Source organism: Lactuca serriola, chromosome 4, assembly GCF_051521515.1.
Source record: "Lactuca serriola cultivar US96UC23 chromosome 4, Lser_US96UC23_V15, whole genome shotgun sequence".
In the NCBI taxonomy this organism is placed as follows: domain Eukaryota; kingdom Viridiplantae; phylum Streptophyta; class Magnoliopsida; order Asterales; family Asteraceae; genus Lactuca; species Lactuca serriola.
Window position 1 is genome coordinate 199111714 of NC_136411.1, and position 18592 is coordinate 199130305.

At 36.0% G+C, this 18592-nt stretch overlaps 1 protein-coding gene across 1 annotated transcript; it reads right to left on the reverse strand.

The window, feature by feature from the left end:
- Positions 1-220: 220 nt before the first annotated feature.
- Positions 221-1448, reverse strand: LHCA4 (light-harvesting chlorophyll-protein complex I subunit A4). The gene is made up of 3 exons (XM_079040676.1): positions 1154-1448; positions 656-1071; positions 221-554 (listed from the first exon to the last, which is right to left on the reverse strand). The coding sequence occupies exons 1-3, from the start codon at positions 1351-1353 to the stop codon at positions 418-420; spliced, it is 753 nt and encodes a 250-aa protein (XP_078896802.1). The 5' UTR covers positions 1354-1448; the 3' UTR covers positions 221-417.
- Positions 1449-18592: the final 17144 nt, after the last annotated feature.

The window sequence follows — 18592 nt, forward strand, 5'->3', positions numbered from 1 at the left end:
AATAATTTATAGAAACAACCTCTAACTATTACTAATGACATAAGTAACCTTAAAGAAAGCTTAATTTACATGAACATAAATGATCAATACTAATCTATAAAACAGATTCAGCAATTTCATCAAATGTTAGGACGTGCAATATCAGTACAAAATAGTTTATTATATGATGTATGTTATATAACATTGATATGTTAAATCAAATCAGGAAAATGAATATGCATTTGAGAAAATGGTCATGACATTAAGTTTAAATGAATGATGAAATGCATCTCATTTTCCTCTGTACATTCAAAAGCTTCTTGTTAACACTTAAAAGCTTAGATCTAACGTTCAGAACTCATGCACCACTCATAGCTTACAAACACAACAACATTCTTCTTTTTCACCTCGATCTTTAGCCTTTCAGCCACAACATCTTTAGTTTCCAGAAAGTGTTTGGACAATGGTGTTGTGCCATGGGTCCGACAAGTGTTGCAATAGGTTATCAAATGGCCCTTTCCCAGTCACATTGTGTTGAACCACGAATCCCAAGAACGCCAACATTGCCAGTCTCCCTGCAGTTATTAAGACATAGTATTAATGTTATTATTTGTACGTAAGACACAATTATAAATAGATAATCGTAAATTGTAATGTGGGTAAGATAGATTTATACCATTGGCAATCTCTTTATCCTTGGCTTCAGCTGTTGGTGCAAAATTTAGGGGGTTAAATATGCCACCTGGGTACCCAACTTCGTTAGGAGGCAAGCTGTAGCTTTTAAAGATTGGATCTTGATTAACACTTCCTGGATTCTTGATGTCTTGCCACCTTCTGATCTCTACGTAGTGGAACAAGATGAACTCAATAACCAACAAAGTCGAGGACGATGCAAAGTATTCAGACTTTCCGGCGTCGTACCACTTAGGAACATTGAGTATGCCAGCGCTTGTCAAAACCTCCGGCAATAGCATTCCGGCGACACCCAACATGGCCCACCTCCCATTCACAAGCTCAGCTTGTACAAACCACTTCAAGTTCTCAGGGTCCTCTGCCAAGGCAAGTGGATCAAATCCATTATCTCCTGCAAGACTGTATACAAAAGTACGTTAATTCATGTATATAAAAATAAAAATGTTTTTTTATGAAAATTCAGATTTATTTTTTGTTTTACCTTCCGTCAAGGTAACCAGGTGAGGCCAACCCAGGTAGCCATTGACCTTTCTTGGCTTCAATCTTGAATGAGGAAGACGAAGAGGTGGTAGGTTTGACAGCCAATGCCCGGTTTAATTTTCCCTGTGATCCGGAAAGGAAGCTGGATCTTGAGGCGCATGGCCGGAAAACGGCGACTGAGGCTTGTGTGACGGTGGCCATGTTTTCCGGCGGGATGAAAGAAGGGGTTTGTGGATTGTGTTGTTGAGGTGAGTTGAAGATTTCTGTTTGTGTCACCTTTTGTAGAACTGATTTCATTGGTATTCTTGTGGCTCTGGTTACATACAGTTGGGTTTTGTATATTCTGGGGATCGGACGGCTGAGATTTGGGGTCATTGGATATTGGCCAATGAAAAGCGATGGCCCTTATCCTTATCTTGGATGCCATATCTACAAATCTATTACCTTGTTCCTGTTGGGCATAACTGACTTGCAGGCCCCTTAGCGTCCTTAATATTTAAATTCTTTACTGATATTAATTATACAATATTAGAACTAAAAACACGCAACATTTTGAAGCTAGCTTTAAGCTAACATCAGTGCTATCTTTTAAAGAACAAAGATTTTACTTGAAGTTGAGTTGAAAGATCTTCAAGGGTGCACAATTCGTGTAATTATAATTGAAGATGATATATCCAATGTTTTAAAAACCGGTTTGAACTGGCCGGTTGAACCGGTTGTAACGAGAACCGGGGGAGAGAGCGGTTCAACTATCACCGGTTTTATTTCGATTTCTGAACCGGATTGAACCGGCCGGTTTTTAAGAAAACCTGGTTGAACCAGTTAAACCAAATAAAAACACATGAAAAAGAACTATTTGCATAAAAAAACTTTGGTGATTTTTTTCAAATATATTTAGTTTTCTCTAAATAAAAACATATGTTAGATGTTATAATGTTTTTTGATGTGTTTGTATTCATCTAAATGTATATTTGGTTTCGTTATTATTATTATTATTATTATTATTATTATTATTATTATATATATATATATATATATATATATATATATATATATATATATATATATTGACGTATATGGATTGATGTAAAACACTAAAACTTATGGTTATGTGTTATTTTAATGTATTTAGATTGATTTACAACTTATATATATATATATATATATATATATATATATATATATATATATATATATTTAATGTTTGAACTAGTAAACGTCAAATTCATGATTTATATATGTATGTATGTGTAGAAAAATAGGAATAATGAAAATTATAGAAACCGGTTGACCCGGCCGTCGACCCGGGAATCGGTCACCATACCGGTTCAACTAAAAAACTGGTTTTTAAAACATTTGATATATCAATTAGTCAACTAGAGCAGCGAGGTTTTATTATTGGGATTCAACATGAGGGACTGGACCGCAATGAAATAACCTTTTGTAACACCCCAAGTTCAGAAACAAGAGTTCAAGGGTGTAAAGTGTTATTAGAAGGTTGGACTCGGCGAGTTGGAGCTATGACTCGTCGAGTCGGAGCGTGTGAAGAGCACGTGATAAGTGGCCTAACTCGCCGAGTCGGCGGCTAGACTCGACGAGTCAATGCTGGAAGAGGAAAACCATAATCTTAGGGTTTGCACCTTATTTAAATGACTTAATGTCCTCCCCTCAGCCCCCTTACTACCCTTTGGGATCCAAAAACCCTAAAATCGTGAGTGAGAGTCCTTGGAAGCAAATTGGAGTTTAGATAAGTGATTTTGTGAAGAGATCTTGGAGATCAAGGAGCTTGGATCAAGGAGATTTGTGGAGATTCGGCTTATTCTTCAGTGGGTGGTCGTTTTGGAGGTAATGAATCGTTATCTTTGGCCTTCTCCTTTCTAGATCCATCTTTCATGGAGTTTTAGGGTTTGTTTGGAGATAATATGATGAGATCTGGTGCATGAGTTAGATCTGGAGCTGAAACTCCAGATCTGAGTTCTATTTGGATCAAATATGCAGAAAGCCCTTATAATTGCTATGGAAAAGCCATTCCCCATGAGTTAAGTTCCTTTCTAGCTTGGTTTTTGGAATTATGGGACATGAAGCACGTAAAGGTAACAACTTTATGTTGCTAATGCACTCTAGGGACCCGGATATATTGTTTGGAGCAAAGGAGTAGCTATGTATCTTTCGATTAATGGGAATACCGTATCACCTCGGTGAGTCTGGGAAATGACTCGGAAAGTTGGGCTAGAGCTTTAGACATTGAGTCGCGTAGTGACTCGGCGAGTCGCATGGGCAAACTCGGCGAGTCATATGATGATGAGCTTGGACTTGACGAGTGGAAGAACAACTCGGAGATTCTGATGAAGATTGTCGTGGACTCGGCGAGTTGGTTCTTGGATTCGGCGAGTCACGACGCAAAACCCCCAAACCTCTTCTAGTTAGACTCAGAGCAGTGAGTTGAGTGGTGGTTCACTGAGTTGGTCTAGATAAGACTCGGAGATTGTTGAACTCGACGAGTCATGGGGTGACTCGGTGAGTCGAGTCATGATGCGAGAGTTTCTGAGTTTTAGAACTCAGCGAGTTAGTGGGTTGACTTGGCGAGTAGAGTCAACCAGGAAGGTTGACTTTGACTGAGGACTTTGACTTTGACCGATTTGACCTTCAGGGGTATTATGGTAATTTTGGATATTTATGTCATTGGATCATTGATGATTATAGGTGTTGGAGTTGGAGGCAGTGCTTCGGGTTTGTACTTTTGTGATTCGATTCGGCAGTTGCAAGGTGAGTTATCCTCACTATATCAACAGGGTCTAAGGAACCAAGGCCGACCCTTTTATCGGATGGGAATCCGGGTATTTGTTTGATATGTTCTTGAATTGCTAGATCTGCATCCTGGTTTTAGGATGGCGTTATGTTACTGACCTGGTTAAGGTCGATGTCCTGGTACGTAGGGTAATGTTATGTTAGTGACCGGTAAGGTCGGTATCCTGGTTAGGATGTTGTTATGCTGCATGATCTGATTGAACCGTTTTTGGCTGAGGATTTTTATGTGATTAACTGTTTTATGTGCACATGGTTGTTGGACTGGGGTTGGGTTGAGGCGGGTCCTGCTTTGTGTTGTAGGCCAACATACCCAGGGCGAGCCAGATATACCGTAGGCCTAGCGAGCGGTCCGGATAGGCTGAAGGCCCCAAGAGGGCGGTCCAGATATGTCGAGGCTCGGAGAGTGGACCAGGCCGACTGAAGGCCCGGTACGGACGGACCAGTCATACTGTAGACTTAGAGAGTGGACCAGGTGGATTGAAGGCCCGATGCGGGCGGACCAATCACACTGTAGACTCGATATGCATGGTTGTTATGTATTGAGATATGATGTGAGTATGGTTATATGTGTTTGGTATTTTGGGGATAACTCACTAAGCTTTCGGGCTTACAGTTGTAGTGTTTTGGTTTCAGGTACTTCAAGAGATCGTAGCAAGGCGAAGGCTTGATCGTACCGCTCCTCATATTTCATGATTTTGTGACTTGGTTTTGGGGATACTCTGATGTTTAAACTTTTTTGAAAACAAGTTGTATTAACTTAATGGCTTTTGAATAAGTTAAAATGTTTTAAATTGGTGCAAATTTTCTTGAGTGTTACACCTTCATAGATCCCAATGCCGAATCATTACATAACAAAGATCCAACAATAGTCACAACCATAGTGGGATTACATTACGGGTGTGTTCGGCAAAACTAGTGAGCAACTTATAGCTGGTAGTAGGTATCTTGTAGCTTGTAGCGCTTTATTAAACACTACATGAAGTAGCATTTGGATTTGGAGCGTTTTGATTAAACTAAACGTTAGAAGCTTGTAGTGTCAAACAAGGCTTTCTATTTAAAATGGAGCGTTTTATCAAACGCTAGAAGCTAGAACCTCTTAAACACTCTGTACCGAATACGCTCTACAAGTGTAAATGAAAAACAATCTAATGAGAAAATGGTAAGAGTTTTATTATCGAAAAAAATTATAAATACAAATAAAGATAAATAAAATTATAAGTATGTGAGCTATATAGGGTTAACATAGCTCAAGAAAGAAAACAAAAGTTCTAACATAAAATAAGCTCAAAATATTTTAATATGCTAATATCCCCTTCAAAATCACAACGCGACAACAATAAACATTGAAAGTTTGTTAGGCAAGAAGCGGAAACGAGACACCGACTGAGCCTTCATGAAAATATCGACAATCGACAATATTAATGTTACATGTGGTAGTGAGATAGTTTCAAGCTAAAAGTGACGACGAGTGAAATGATGTCAATTTTAATATGTTTTGTTTGCTCGTAGAAAAGAGAATTCTTCACAATTATCATCGCCTTATTATTGTCACAATGTAAGACAATACTCTAAGAAATAACAACACCTATATCTACAAAACACCATCGTAACCAAAAAAATATCAAAAATAGTCACAGTTATAATATGCTATTCAGCCTATGTAGAAGAGAGAGAGAGAGAGAGAGAGAGAGAGAGAGAGAGAGGCAACATCCTATTTCTTACTTTTGCATGAGATTAATAGATCTCCAAGGAAAATACAGAAATCGGTGTTGGACTTGTGATAATTAGGATGGTTATCCCAATCGGCGTCATTACAGGCACAAATCTCTAGAGAAGATATACATGGGAACACAAGACTCTGAAACCAAGTCCCGTGAAAATATCTCAAGATACGAAGAAGAACTCCTAGATGAATACTTGTATGAGCTTTAACAAACTAACTAACTACATGAATTGCATAAGCTATGTTAGGGCGAATGACAATAAGATAAAACATAATGCCCATAATAGTACAATACAAGATTGGATATGATAAAAGAACATCATCAGTCGTAAAATACATAACTTTGGTTTCAAGGGGTATATAAACGATCATGTTGTCAGCTAGTCGAGCATGTTCAAACAGATATGATACTGGGAGATAATATAACCCTTTAGAGATTTAGCAACCTCATGCAAAACCATTGAGCCAAATCATGAAAGACTCAATACCTTCATAGTCATCCCTAGTAACAATCATATCATCTACATGTAGCGATAAGAGAATTTTTCATGAAGTTTTGCATCTTACAAACAATGAATAATCGTGATTACTAGGAACGAAACTTGCCAAGAGAAGTAATAAATATAGATAATTTCTCAAACCAAACCCAAGGAGCTTGTTTAAGACCAAATACAACCTTCCTATGTCGAAAAAATTTAACCATATGGTGATTAATACCTGGGGGAGATGTCTTGTAGACCGTCTTATGAAGATCACCATTTGGAAAATCTTCCACTCATGAATGGATGAAAATGCTACTAGAGTAGGAACTATCGTTGCCTTTGCAACCAGGGAAAAAGTCTTATAATCTATACCATACTGTTGTGAGTATCCTTTTGCAACAAGCCTAGCCATGTACCATTCAACTGACATGTCAGACTAAGTTTTAATCTTATATACCCAACGACAACCAATCTTATGCTTTCCGTGTGGGAATGGAACAAGATCTCATATACGAGTCTAGTGAAGATTCATAAGATCCTCGACCATAGCAATCTGACAAAGAGGATCAGAAGGAAACTATCTATACGACAAATGTTTAGATAGATTACATATATTGGAATAAGTGAAGCAAGAAAAGATGAACAAGATGAATAAGAAAACTCCGAGAGTTTGGTAGACTTGCGAGTACGAGTAGGCTTATGAAGTAGTGAAAGATCTGTAGTCTTAACATGTAAAGGAGCACTTTTAGCAGTAGGTAGAATAGAAGTAGTGCATAAAGTTGTTGGTGTATTCACGGACGATGTCATCAAATTTAATATTATTGTTGTCAACATGTAAAGGATTAATGGCTTATATATATATATATATATATATATATATATATATATATATATATGACTCTGTTATTTCACACGAATGAGTAGGAATGGAGAAGTATGAGATATGCTCCAAAAAAGAGACATGTCATGATACATGTAATTTATGGCTCATTGGATCAACACAACGATATCCTTTCTGACCAATACCATATCCCAGAAAAACACATAAAGCTAACTGTGGGGAGCAAATATGTAAGTGGCCATATAGCTTCTTGACCCGAGACATGCCAGAGTTATGTGAAGTAAGGGTTTAATTTGTAACATCCATAATTAAAGGTACATTTTATTTAAATTAAGGTTTGGATTTTAGGGGATGACATGACACGAGAAAGGATCGTCGCGACATGGTGAGGCATTTTTGGTCACGGGTCATTGTTGACTCGCCACGACGTGGCCACCACTGAGGCCTTAAAACTTAATTTATAGGGTTTTGAAACATATTTAAAGGAATGAGGAGGCTAGGGTTGGCTCACCCTCAGCCTCCACTACCCTCTTAAGCTCTAAAGAAACCTTAATTCCTTTTCCTCAATTTTTGAAGCTTTCTTGAGTGCTTTTAGGAGATTTTGAAGGAAGTAGCAAGAATGAGTAAGCTAAAGATCAATAAGGAAGTTCCCATCTCCCTTCCTAGCTCGATTCTAGACCCTTGTAAGGGCTCAAGGCTCCACCTTTTTGTTACTAGGTTTCTAGATCTTGATTTTTGTCCCATTTTCTTCTAGATCTTGTTAGTTAGGATGGTGAGATTCCATAAAGGTTGCAACTTTATGAATCTTTGGATATTTTAGAGTAATTCATGGTTTGGATCTGAAGTTTGGTTGGTTATTTGAACCATGCATAAGATTTTGGTCATAATCCCCATTTTTGACCTAATACGAGTCCAAGACATGCATTGGACGTGCATATCTAAAACAAGCCAACCTTTAAGTTAGTTTTAGTTTTATAAGCTCTTCTAGAGTCAATGGGTTAAGGACTTAAGGGATTAAGTGCTTCTTGGTTGAGCCCATGCCATGTTTTTTTTGCCTTTTTGAACCTAAGACTTGAGATCTCGACCTCTTGGAGAGTCTTAAGGGATAAAGTTGGAAACTTTATCAATCTAGACTATAAAAATGACCAAATATGAGCTTTAGAACCTTTGGAATCGGAGGATTTAGCTTAACTTATTAAGATATTTTGAACCCAGCACCCACAACGTGGCCTAGGTTGCCACAGCATGGCGACTGGGGGTAATTGCGTCTGTTTTCTCGTTTGAGGGCCACGATGTGGCAAAGGATGGCCATGACATGGCAAGTCAACCTGGATCATTGACTTTGACCGTTGACTTTTTGACTTAACTTGATTTTTGGTCAAACCCCTAGTTTTGGAAGGTAAAATAAGGGTGTACCTTGTATGGTCGTATATGTGGTGTATAGAATCTGTACTCTTGGCAGTAGGAGCGGTAAGCAGTTGATCATTGTTTGATCGATAAGCCTTCTCACTATATTATGTAGGAAATAGTGAGAAGACCTCAGGGTAGCCCGGGGCATTTGTATGGAAGACCATGAGGGTAGCTCATGGAAATTGAATGAAAGACCATGGGGTAGCTCCTCACACTTAGATGTTAGGCTATGGGGTAGCCCATAGCATTTCAAGGAAAGACCATGAGGGTAACCCATGACACTTGGTTGTAAGACCCTAGAGGTAGCCCATGACATTCCAGGGAAAAGACAATGGGGGTAGCCCATGGCATATTTATGGAAGACTATACGAATAGTCCATAACAATAGCATGAAAGACCATGGGGGTAGCCCATGACACTTGGATGTTAGATTATGGGGGTAGTCCATGACATTTCAAGGAAATGTCATATGGGTAGCCCATAGCACTTGGTTGTAAGACCCTGAGGGTAGCTCATGGCATTCTAGGGAAAAGACCATTAGGGTAGCCCATGACACTTGTATGCAAGATTGTGGGTAGCCCATGGCAATGTATGTATGGTATGTGGTATTTTGGGGAACTCATTATGATTTGTGCTTATAGTTTATGTTTCAAATGTTTTCAGCTACTTCCCATTCGAAGGGAAGGGACCGACATGATCATACAACATCCAACCCTATTCTATATTTTAGGATTTTGGGATTGTACCTTGATAACTATTTCTATAGTGATATACCTTGATGGTTTTTGAAATGTATGGTTGATGGTTTGGTAGATTTTAAAATCAAAAATTTTTACTTATAATTTTTGGGATGTTACATAACTGATCACATATACATTAGTTAAGAGTGCTTCTTCCAATAAAACATTAGAAACCTCATATGATAGTAACAAAGAGCGGGTAGTTTCAACAAGATGTCTATGTTTTCTCTTAGAAACACCATTCTATTAGGATTATCTATACGTAACAACTGGTATATGGTGTCATCATATGCAACTGTGTTAAATCATTTGAGATATACTCCCCCAACTCCTAGAAAAAAGATTTTATAACAGTTGAATGTTGTGTCTTCACAGGAGCTCTAAAATTCATGTAGATTGTTAAGAAGTCAGATGCACGCCTCATGAGATAAACCTAAGTATAATGAGTATAATCATATATTAACAAAACATAGCAGGTGTAGTCTCCATTTGATCACATTATGGATGCATCTCATACATCAGAATGCACAAAATCAATAGCATTAAAAGAGAAAAAGACACAAAGACACTTTTAGTAAATGGTAAAGCATAAAATTTAGCCAAATCGCAATCACTACAGTTAGAAATAACATACCTTTTCAAAGGACCCAAAACACTTTGTTTAGACCAGAAAATGTAAATGTGATGTTGACATATGTGCCAAACTAAAATGCAAAATATTAAAAAGCAGGACACAAACGACTCAAACAGAATGAAGAGAAGTCAACACTATTGGCACCGACATCAAACACTTTGAGTTGATAAATGACATAGATTACTCCTATATTTTGGCTTATACTAATCACCCTCTAGGATCATAGAGCGTGTACATAACAAAGAGAATTAGAAAAGAAAACCCAATAACCAGATTTCTATAGACTTGATAATCTGTGTCCATGTATCGTGTATATGTGTGAAACATGAGTTTATTGAACAAAAACATTAGAAAATTTGTAAAATCTGTCTGAAATATCAACCACGAACACAAAATTTAACAAATTCATGTGACACGTGACAAGACACAAATAAACACATTTTTAATCATGTTCACAAAAACATGAATATAAACATTTTTAATACCATTTTTTAAGCTAGGATAACATGAAAATAATCTTAATCCAAAGTATAAAGTACAAACTCCCAATTACAATCCCAAAATATTTTAAAACAACTAAAACACTTGAAACATACTATGGTTATGGTGTTAGAATCCATAAGATCTAATAAAGCTATGGTGAGAGAGACGGTGAGAGTTTGAGAAACCAAAAGAGAAGCGACGATGGCAGGACGCCGATTTACCTCCAGCAATAAATGTGAGATGGTGGACATGAAGGTCGATAGTGAGATCTAAGGAGTGAGTACCGAAAATTGTATCGATAGAGAAGAATATAAGATGCCGATTAGTTAGCCATTTAGGGATTTAGGGTTATGTTATTAACTTATTATCTACTATTTAAAAAATGACCCCTAATATTTTAGAAATGTAAACTTTCACCCCTAAATCTGTACGTGTGTGTGTGTATATATATATATATATATATATATATATATATATATGTGTGTGTGTGTGTATGTGGGTGTGTATGTGTGTGTGAGAGTGTGTGTGTTTGTGCATGTCACATGTCAACACAAATTTATGTCATGTCTTATGCGTTTCTAAACAAGTAAATTCATGTTTGACCTGTATAAGATACGAAAAATGAATTTTAAATACGTCTTGACACAAATAAACATTAAAGAAGAATTTCTAAAACACATACATATACACATAAAAGAAGAATTTCTAAAACTTATATCATGATAGGTATACTTAAGAAGAAATAATATTGCAAACAGAAAGAGCCTAAGTATACGATTATGTGGATATGAAGAACGTAAAAAATGTAGATCGTATGCGAAAGTTACGCCTTTTTAAGAATACAAATCAATTATAAAACTGAATTTTCTGTAAATGAATATGGAATCGATTCGTTAGGTTAGCTACACATCTCGGTAAGTATTTATGAGCAGGTTTTTGGATTCAGGCTATGTTCTTATATTTGATTTCACTTTTAGAATATCTTTAGCACGAAGTTATAACACTTCCGCTAAAACAATTGAAACGGGAAAACTATAAATATAACTGAATTGAAACATCGAACGTATTTTTAACATAGTACCGTGTCTCGTGTGGACATTTTTCGATCACATATTTGGAATCACCTTGTTCAGAAAATGTGACTAGCATATTCAGAAAATTGCATGAAGTCGTTTTTTGTTGGTTTTTGGCACACGGTTCAAGGAAATGGCTTTGTCACCACCTAAGTGGTGACACTTGTCACAAAACCATGGTGCCAAGTTTCAATAATGTGTAGATCTTCCTCTTTTATAAATAGGAGAGAGGAGCAGCCTCTTTCCCTACCCTATTCTCTCTCCAATTCTCTCCTCCTTTGTCTGGTCTTTCCCCCTATCGGCTTCATTTTCTGGCAGCCGGAACCGTTGTACACTGCCATCTCCGTCATCGTGCACCGCCCTACACCACCTGCTGTCGCCTCCCTTCTGATGACTTGAATTCTGACGAAGCAGCCCTCCGACATCAGCCTCGAATTGTGGCTCCGGCAACCCCCTCGCCTCCGCAATCCACCGTGAGGCCGATGCCGGAAACAGTATTCCGGCAAGATTCTGGCGATCCTTTGGCACCTCTGACTGCTGCAGAAGAAGTTTTCCCAACTCATCCTAGCCCGATCTACAACCATGCAGTTTTGTTTTAATCAAAAAGTATGTCGATCAAAAAGTATGAAATCACGAAGTGTTTCCCGATCTTGACAATGGTAACTCCACACGCTTCACAAAAGTGAGTTCTACAGACCCTTTTAAGCACCTCTTGTTATCCGGAGAGAATAAGTGCAACCCTCATTATTGTTTTTTATGAACGTTAAAATGATAGTTTAAAAGTTTATATAACTATATGTTTTGTTATATATATATATATATATATATATATATATGATGTTTTTAATAACTACAAATATAGTTTTATTATAATTATAAATAATAAAGGTTATTTTATGGTGTATGATTATAACCATTAAAATAGTTATTATCGTCATCTATTCACTTAAAATGATATAATTACTTTCATTTTAAGCTTGTATATATATTGGTAATGTTGGTTTTATATTTGGTAAAATATGGATCTGGTCAAATTACAGCTATTACCTTGCTCAAACTACATTAGGAACTTATTATAGTTTTTATATATCAAATGAATAATACGTCGGTATACTTTATAACTTAAGGTTTAAGATGCACCCTTACACATACTTTTAGAATTGTTTAAACTTAGTATAACTATATCAATGTCACTTCATCAATTAAGATTATAAACTTAATGAAGCCCTCTATGCTATAACCATTAATCCCAGAGGAGCGAGGAACATTATGTATAGATATAGATGGGTTGGCACCCGTGTCTGTGCTCGCTAGCTACAACATCCATTTGACGAGTGAAAATGGGTGATAACTGTTCATTTTCTATCTTTTTCCACGATGTCGATGAAGCAATGATGTGAGGTTCTCGGCACGCCCTGTCGCAGTGTTATACAAGGACTTGATCTAATCATATAGCACAGTTATAGGCTTATAATATCCCCGCAATACATTCTAAAAGCACTCATAAGATTGAAATAGGACTATATGTAGTATGATTACATACATAGAATGATAGATAAGTATCGGTATTTTATATATGAAAAAAATAAATACTTCTATATTTATACAAATCACGTGAACTATTGTTGTTATATAATTTTATATTTTTATAGGTAAATAATTATAAACAACACACTTACTTGTATGGGGTTACAAGCATGAATTCACATAAGTTAGGTAAGAACTTACAATCCAGATTATCACAATGAAAGGTTTACAACTATATATGTATATAATATAGAAATCAAGTAAACAAACACTCACACTTGTAGGGTTTGGCAAGTTCCAATAAGTTAGGTAAACACATACACACAATGTACACATACTTGTAGGGTGTCAAGTATCATTTTATTTTATAAGTCAGGTAGGCACTTATACACCTAAAATAGATACTTTTTTGTTATAAAATTGTGTGGAGTCAAAACCTGTGGAACTCACCAACATTATTGTTGAAGTATCTTTGAAATACATGTATTCTCAAGATCATAAGTAGCTAGAAGAACATGAACACTGAAGACCTATAAAACTTTTGATTATTGCACTATATTTTCTAAATTCCAAGCTATTAGGCCTCTATTGTATTTTAATGATGTACTAGTAGACAACGATAATGTAATCTATATTTTTTGTTAATAATAGAAACTCATATATCCCTATTGATTTTGTATTGCTCAATATATGTTTAATAACTGTGATCCATCAATAAATCTCACGTCTTGGTGTTTCCATCATCGATCGGGGGTGTGACATAGACATCCAATGGTTCTTCTATTTGTATTAAGCTCGTTCAATAAAAGAAACTTTAAGGATTGGTCTATCCTTAAGAGCCATATTAATAGTAATCAAAGTAAACAAATACCAACAACGAATACGAACAAATACTAGTAATAAAAAAAGCTTCAAACCATAAACAAAATGAACAATAGAAATCTCAAAGATATTTTAGAAGAACGGTAACGAGTTGATGAACAGTACCAAGTCGATGAACAATGTGAAATGATGAACATTGTCAAGTAAGTGAACAATACCTGTTTTTTCTACTTCTAAACTTTAAAAAAAGATAACAAATATATCTACAAAAATAATTTGGATCAGATAGAGCTCTGATACCATGTAAACTAATAACAAGATAAGGATAAAATGGCTAGAGTTTTGAATGAAAAAAAATATAAATACAAAGAAAGGTAAATTAGACTATAAATAGGAAAGTCATTTTGGTTTAACCTAGCTAAAGTGCTAAAGATAAGGCCTAACATAAAATAAGCTTGAAATACTTTATTGTGCTAACGACATGGACATTGCTCTTTTATGCATTTGTTGCAGGATAGAAATCCTCAATTCTGAGGGAGCAAAGAAGCACCCATCCAACAGTCTCCATATTGGAGAACAATGTGTGCGAATAAGATAATATTAGTTCTGCAAGATAAACACACATGATTAAGGTTTTAATCTCATAAGGAAATATTGTAAATCCAAACCTTATATGGTCCAAGGTGACAATCAACCATCAAAGTGTCTAGGGAGGCTCACTAAATACCTAAATCACTAGCACAAAGTTGCTTAGGCGACGCCTATGGATTAGGATATCCTCATTGGTCACATTAGTTATTTAATTTTTGGTCCAATTACAACATGCATCCTTTACAAATCCTTTATAATATTTATTGACTATTTGATATTTATATCATACCCATCAAGTTTAGTCAGTGTTGTAAAAATCCCAATTAGGTCCCTGATTAATCCCTAGGCGCTACCCAACCAATTAGAAGACCCCTAAAGATTAATCCCTGCCTACAATGTGACTAAAATAGTAGAAAATGATGAAATTTTAACACTTTGAAGAATTTCTATCTTAATAGAAACCATTTGAGGAATGATTAATGTTGTATTAATCATATTAACCTATTTTATTAAGATCTTAGTGGTACTTATGAACTTTGTTATGATATTAGTCATATTTAATTTTTTAAAATTTAACAAGTTAGCAGTTAATGGTCACCGATTAATCCCAGCCTAACCGATTAATCCCTTAACCCCAGTCCACCGACAAGTTAACGTCGAGCTTTTTTACAACCTTGGGTTTAGTTGATATTAGTAGTGATGTTAATGTGTTATATCATAATTTTGTGCACCTATGCATTTAAGATAATAACAATCTAGTGAAAACACGAGTAAAGGGCATCACCTAACAATGTAACGATGCTTCTCATGTCACATGGAAATTTTAGCATGCAAGGTTTTACATTAATGAATTCATTCAACATGGAACCCCAACTCAATATTATTAAATTCTTTGATGCATGATGTTTGTGTGAAGTAAAAGGAAAAGATTGCATGATCCATCACATTCACAACAATTATTTCTAGAGTGACATTACGAGTTGGCAAAAAATAAAAGATACCTGAATTTTTTAGCATGTTCCTGTATTTTTCTTGGTACAACCATCGAGAAGAACGTAGAGACCTCTCCTAAAGCAATCAAATTCTATCCTAACTACTTACATCTTGTTACATGGTTCACATTGTACCCAATAATAGCTTTTATAACCACCATTGATGCATAGTGTTTCTTTATATCTAACAATAATATTCCATAAGATTCATATGCATATTAGGTCTAATTACAAAGTGATCCAACTATATGAGATTCATTTATGATGATGATCCTTAAAGTGATACCAATGATGGGGGTGTCTTGCATTTTTTAACAAACAAATTCAAGTAAATTTGATGCAACTACTTGCCTACTACAATATCAATCATACGTTTATTATAGTATTTGATATTTATATGACAATGACCAACTAATAATTTAAAATGAAAACCTATTATTTAAGGATGACATAAACATGCAAAAATGGACAATAATGGAACAATTATATAGTTATAGTCAAGTAACATGTCAAAACATATTATATTATATGAACATTACAATTCGAAAAGGTTTTAAAAAAGATTACTAGTCATATTTGTCTAGGAACCTGAGTCATATTGCTCTTTTATGATGTTCCTAGACGATTTATTGGAAAGTCTTCTGAATAGATATGCAAAATTATCGAAAGTGTTAACCTTAGTAATTATTACGTCGTATCTTTTGGTGAACTCTCAAATGAGATGTTACTTGTTTTCTAAAGGAATGAAATATGTGTTTGCATACCATGCTTCAATTGGTTTTAGGCACTACAAAATACTCTAAGTCACATGATGATTTTTATGATCTAACCTGCTTTCTTAAATGTATCAAATGTTGTTATGTACTTACCTTTTGTAGTTGGATAAGTTTACTTTGAAAATGAAGAATGAATGCTCTGTTATTCATGAAAAATAGGAAAGCATATTTGAGAAACTAAGTTCTATGTAACCTTTAACAACCAATTTTACCTCATTACCACTATATACCAGCAATACATCATTGATACTTAGTAAGTATGTTGAGAGAAAAACTTTTGACACAAACTTGAACAAACGTTAGAACAAGTTGTATATGTGGAATAAGTTAATCTCAAACGATCATAAAGCTCAAAAATAATAATAAGTTAGAGTTAGAGATAGAGTTAGATAATTAGATGCGGAAATATAAGGAAATATAAATGACAACAAGTATTATATCAAGTAAACACTTAAGCTGATTCGTAACAAGTATTGCAATCAAACCAAGTTAGTAAGTATGATCAGCTTAACATTATTAAGTCACGAATGACTTGCTTCGAGGGGAGATTATGATCTTAAGATAAGAGATTTCAGTTTTAGCAAGTAAGAAAGTAGTGAGATATGTAAGATAGATGTGAAGAAGGAGAGATGTGTTTAATTAGAACTTGAGATCTCTATATATAGAGTCTCAAAGATTACAAGAAACAAACAAAGACTAAATCTGTCTAAGTGTCCATGCAAGGTACACTAGATAAAACAACGTAACATGAAAAATAACAGATAAAGCTAAGTTGATGTCTGATGAAGATACTATGGATGCGGTCATTGATTGTTGATGAGAAGCTGATTGCGGATCTGGTGATGGCTTCGGATTGTCTAAGTTTAAGAGGGTCACTTTCTTGCTTTAACAATTTCCCCTAAGTGACCTATTCAAATTCCTTTCATTTATCAAGCTTTAGGAATTTGATGAGAATCCACCAAAACTTCCTGACTTCTCTTACCCAAATAATTCTTCTAGAAATCTCAAACTTCATTTCAGCAGAAGGCTGTTTTGATTTCTAAAATGCGGTTTGAGTGATCTCCAGTTGCTTCCGGATCAGACGATCCATGGCAGTCATTGGAATGAAGTATTTTGTTTCATTGTCTTTACGCTTGAAAATGAATCAAAGATCTGGGAAGTTAGTTGCTCCAAGGGATCTTTCTTGATAACCTTCAGTCAGCATCGGAGTTGGATCAAGAGGAGGAAGGTTGAACTTCTGAGCAAGAACTTGGTAGATATTTGCATCAATTTTCGCAAAATCACATACTGTTTCTTTTAGAAATGTACAATCCCTTTTAAAAGCGATCTACATCTTTGGATGCTTCTCAGACTTATTCTGAAACACCTTGGCAATTAGAAAGATTTCCTACGGATTCATGCAAGGAAAGTATGCATGCTTTCGGACGTAGTCTTGATTTCTTCTTGTGAGAGTGTATTGGATGAAGTCTGAATTCATAAACTTCTTGGGCTTATAGCTCTTGACTGCGGTAGGTTTGTCATTTGACCAGATGCTCTCGATTTTAGATCCATGCTTGGCATGAAATCCGTTGAGTTTTTCAAACTCAAGGGGAAACCTCTGATCATCAGGAAGGTTGCGGTCAAATGGTTCAAACACAGCGAAAAACTTTGCATTGGGGGAGACAGGAATGTCCCAATAGCCGTCAAAGGGAGGTTCCGAAAATGTGAGAAAAGGTGTGTAGTCTTCATCTTGTAATCTTCTGGTAGGATTGATCCAACAGATGATAAGGGATTTATCCATAGCGATGTCAAAACTGTGTTCCCTCCAAATCAACTATGCGAGCTTAGCTGCTTTCCAGTCAGCTTTTCATTGCTGGGTTGTAGGGGAGTTATTGGAGATTTCCGATGACATAGTTGGATCTAAGTTTTTGAAGTACGAAGGGATCTCCAGTCGCGTAGGAGATTAATGTTGAACTTCTCCAACTTGTTACGGTGGAGGCTGATGGTGAGAGTGAATTGGGCTTGGATGTAGAGAAGGCACATGAGTCTTCTTTTGTGGTGATGGTTGCGGAGTGAGAACTTTTTTTTTAATGATGGGTTGTTGAATTATTGATTGCTGATTACCGTCGATTCGGATGGGAGAGTTCAAATGTTGATGCGGATGAGAGTGTTGAGGAGATATGTGATCTGAACCACAGTCTTCACTTCACCCTTTTGAGGAAGGAACGTCATGTTGCTCCTCAAACCACTGTTTAAGACCGTCTATTTGGGAAAAGACTTCGTTAAACTATGACTTAAGAATGTCACTGAGTTGTTGATTGCTGGGGATTGTGGTTTTAAAAAGTATTTTGTGGATCTCCTTACTGAGATTCAGCATTTCTTGGCCGTGAATGTTTGAGGATAAGGAGCACCTTAGGGTGTTGATGGTGGATTGGAGGATCATAATTGTTGACTCATAAGCATTGTGAGTTTCCTCAACAAGCTTCTTTGAATGAGCAGCTTGATCCGCAATGGTGGATTGAAGTTCAACTTTGATTGCGGAAACTTCATTGATGAGAC

Bases quoted from the DNA above. Each gene is read 5' to 3' on its own strand.
- LHCA4 (XM_079040676.1), bottom strand. From the start codon at position 1,353: ATGGCCACCGTCACACAAGCCTCAGTCGCCGTTTTCCGGCCATGCGCC. The intron at 1,072-1,153 runs GTAAAACAAAAA...TTTTGTATACAG, and splicing joins CCTGGTTACCTTGACGGAAG to TCTTGCAGGAGATAATGGAT. The intron at 555-655 runs GTATAAATCTAT...TAATAACTGCAG, and splicing joins GGATAAAGAGATTGCCAATG to GGAGACTGGCAATGTTGGCG.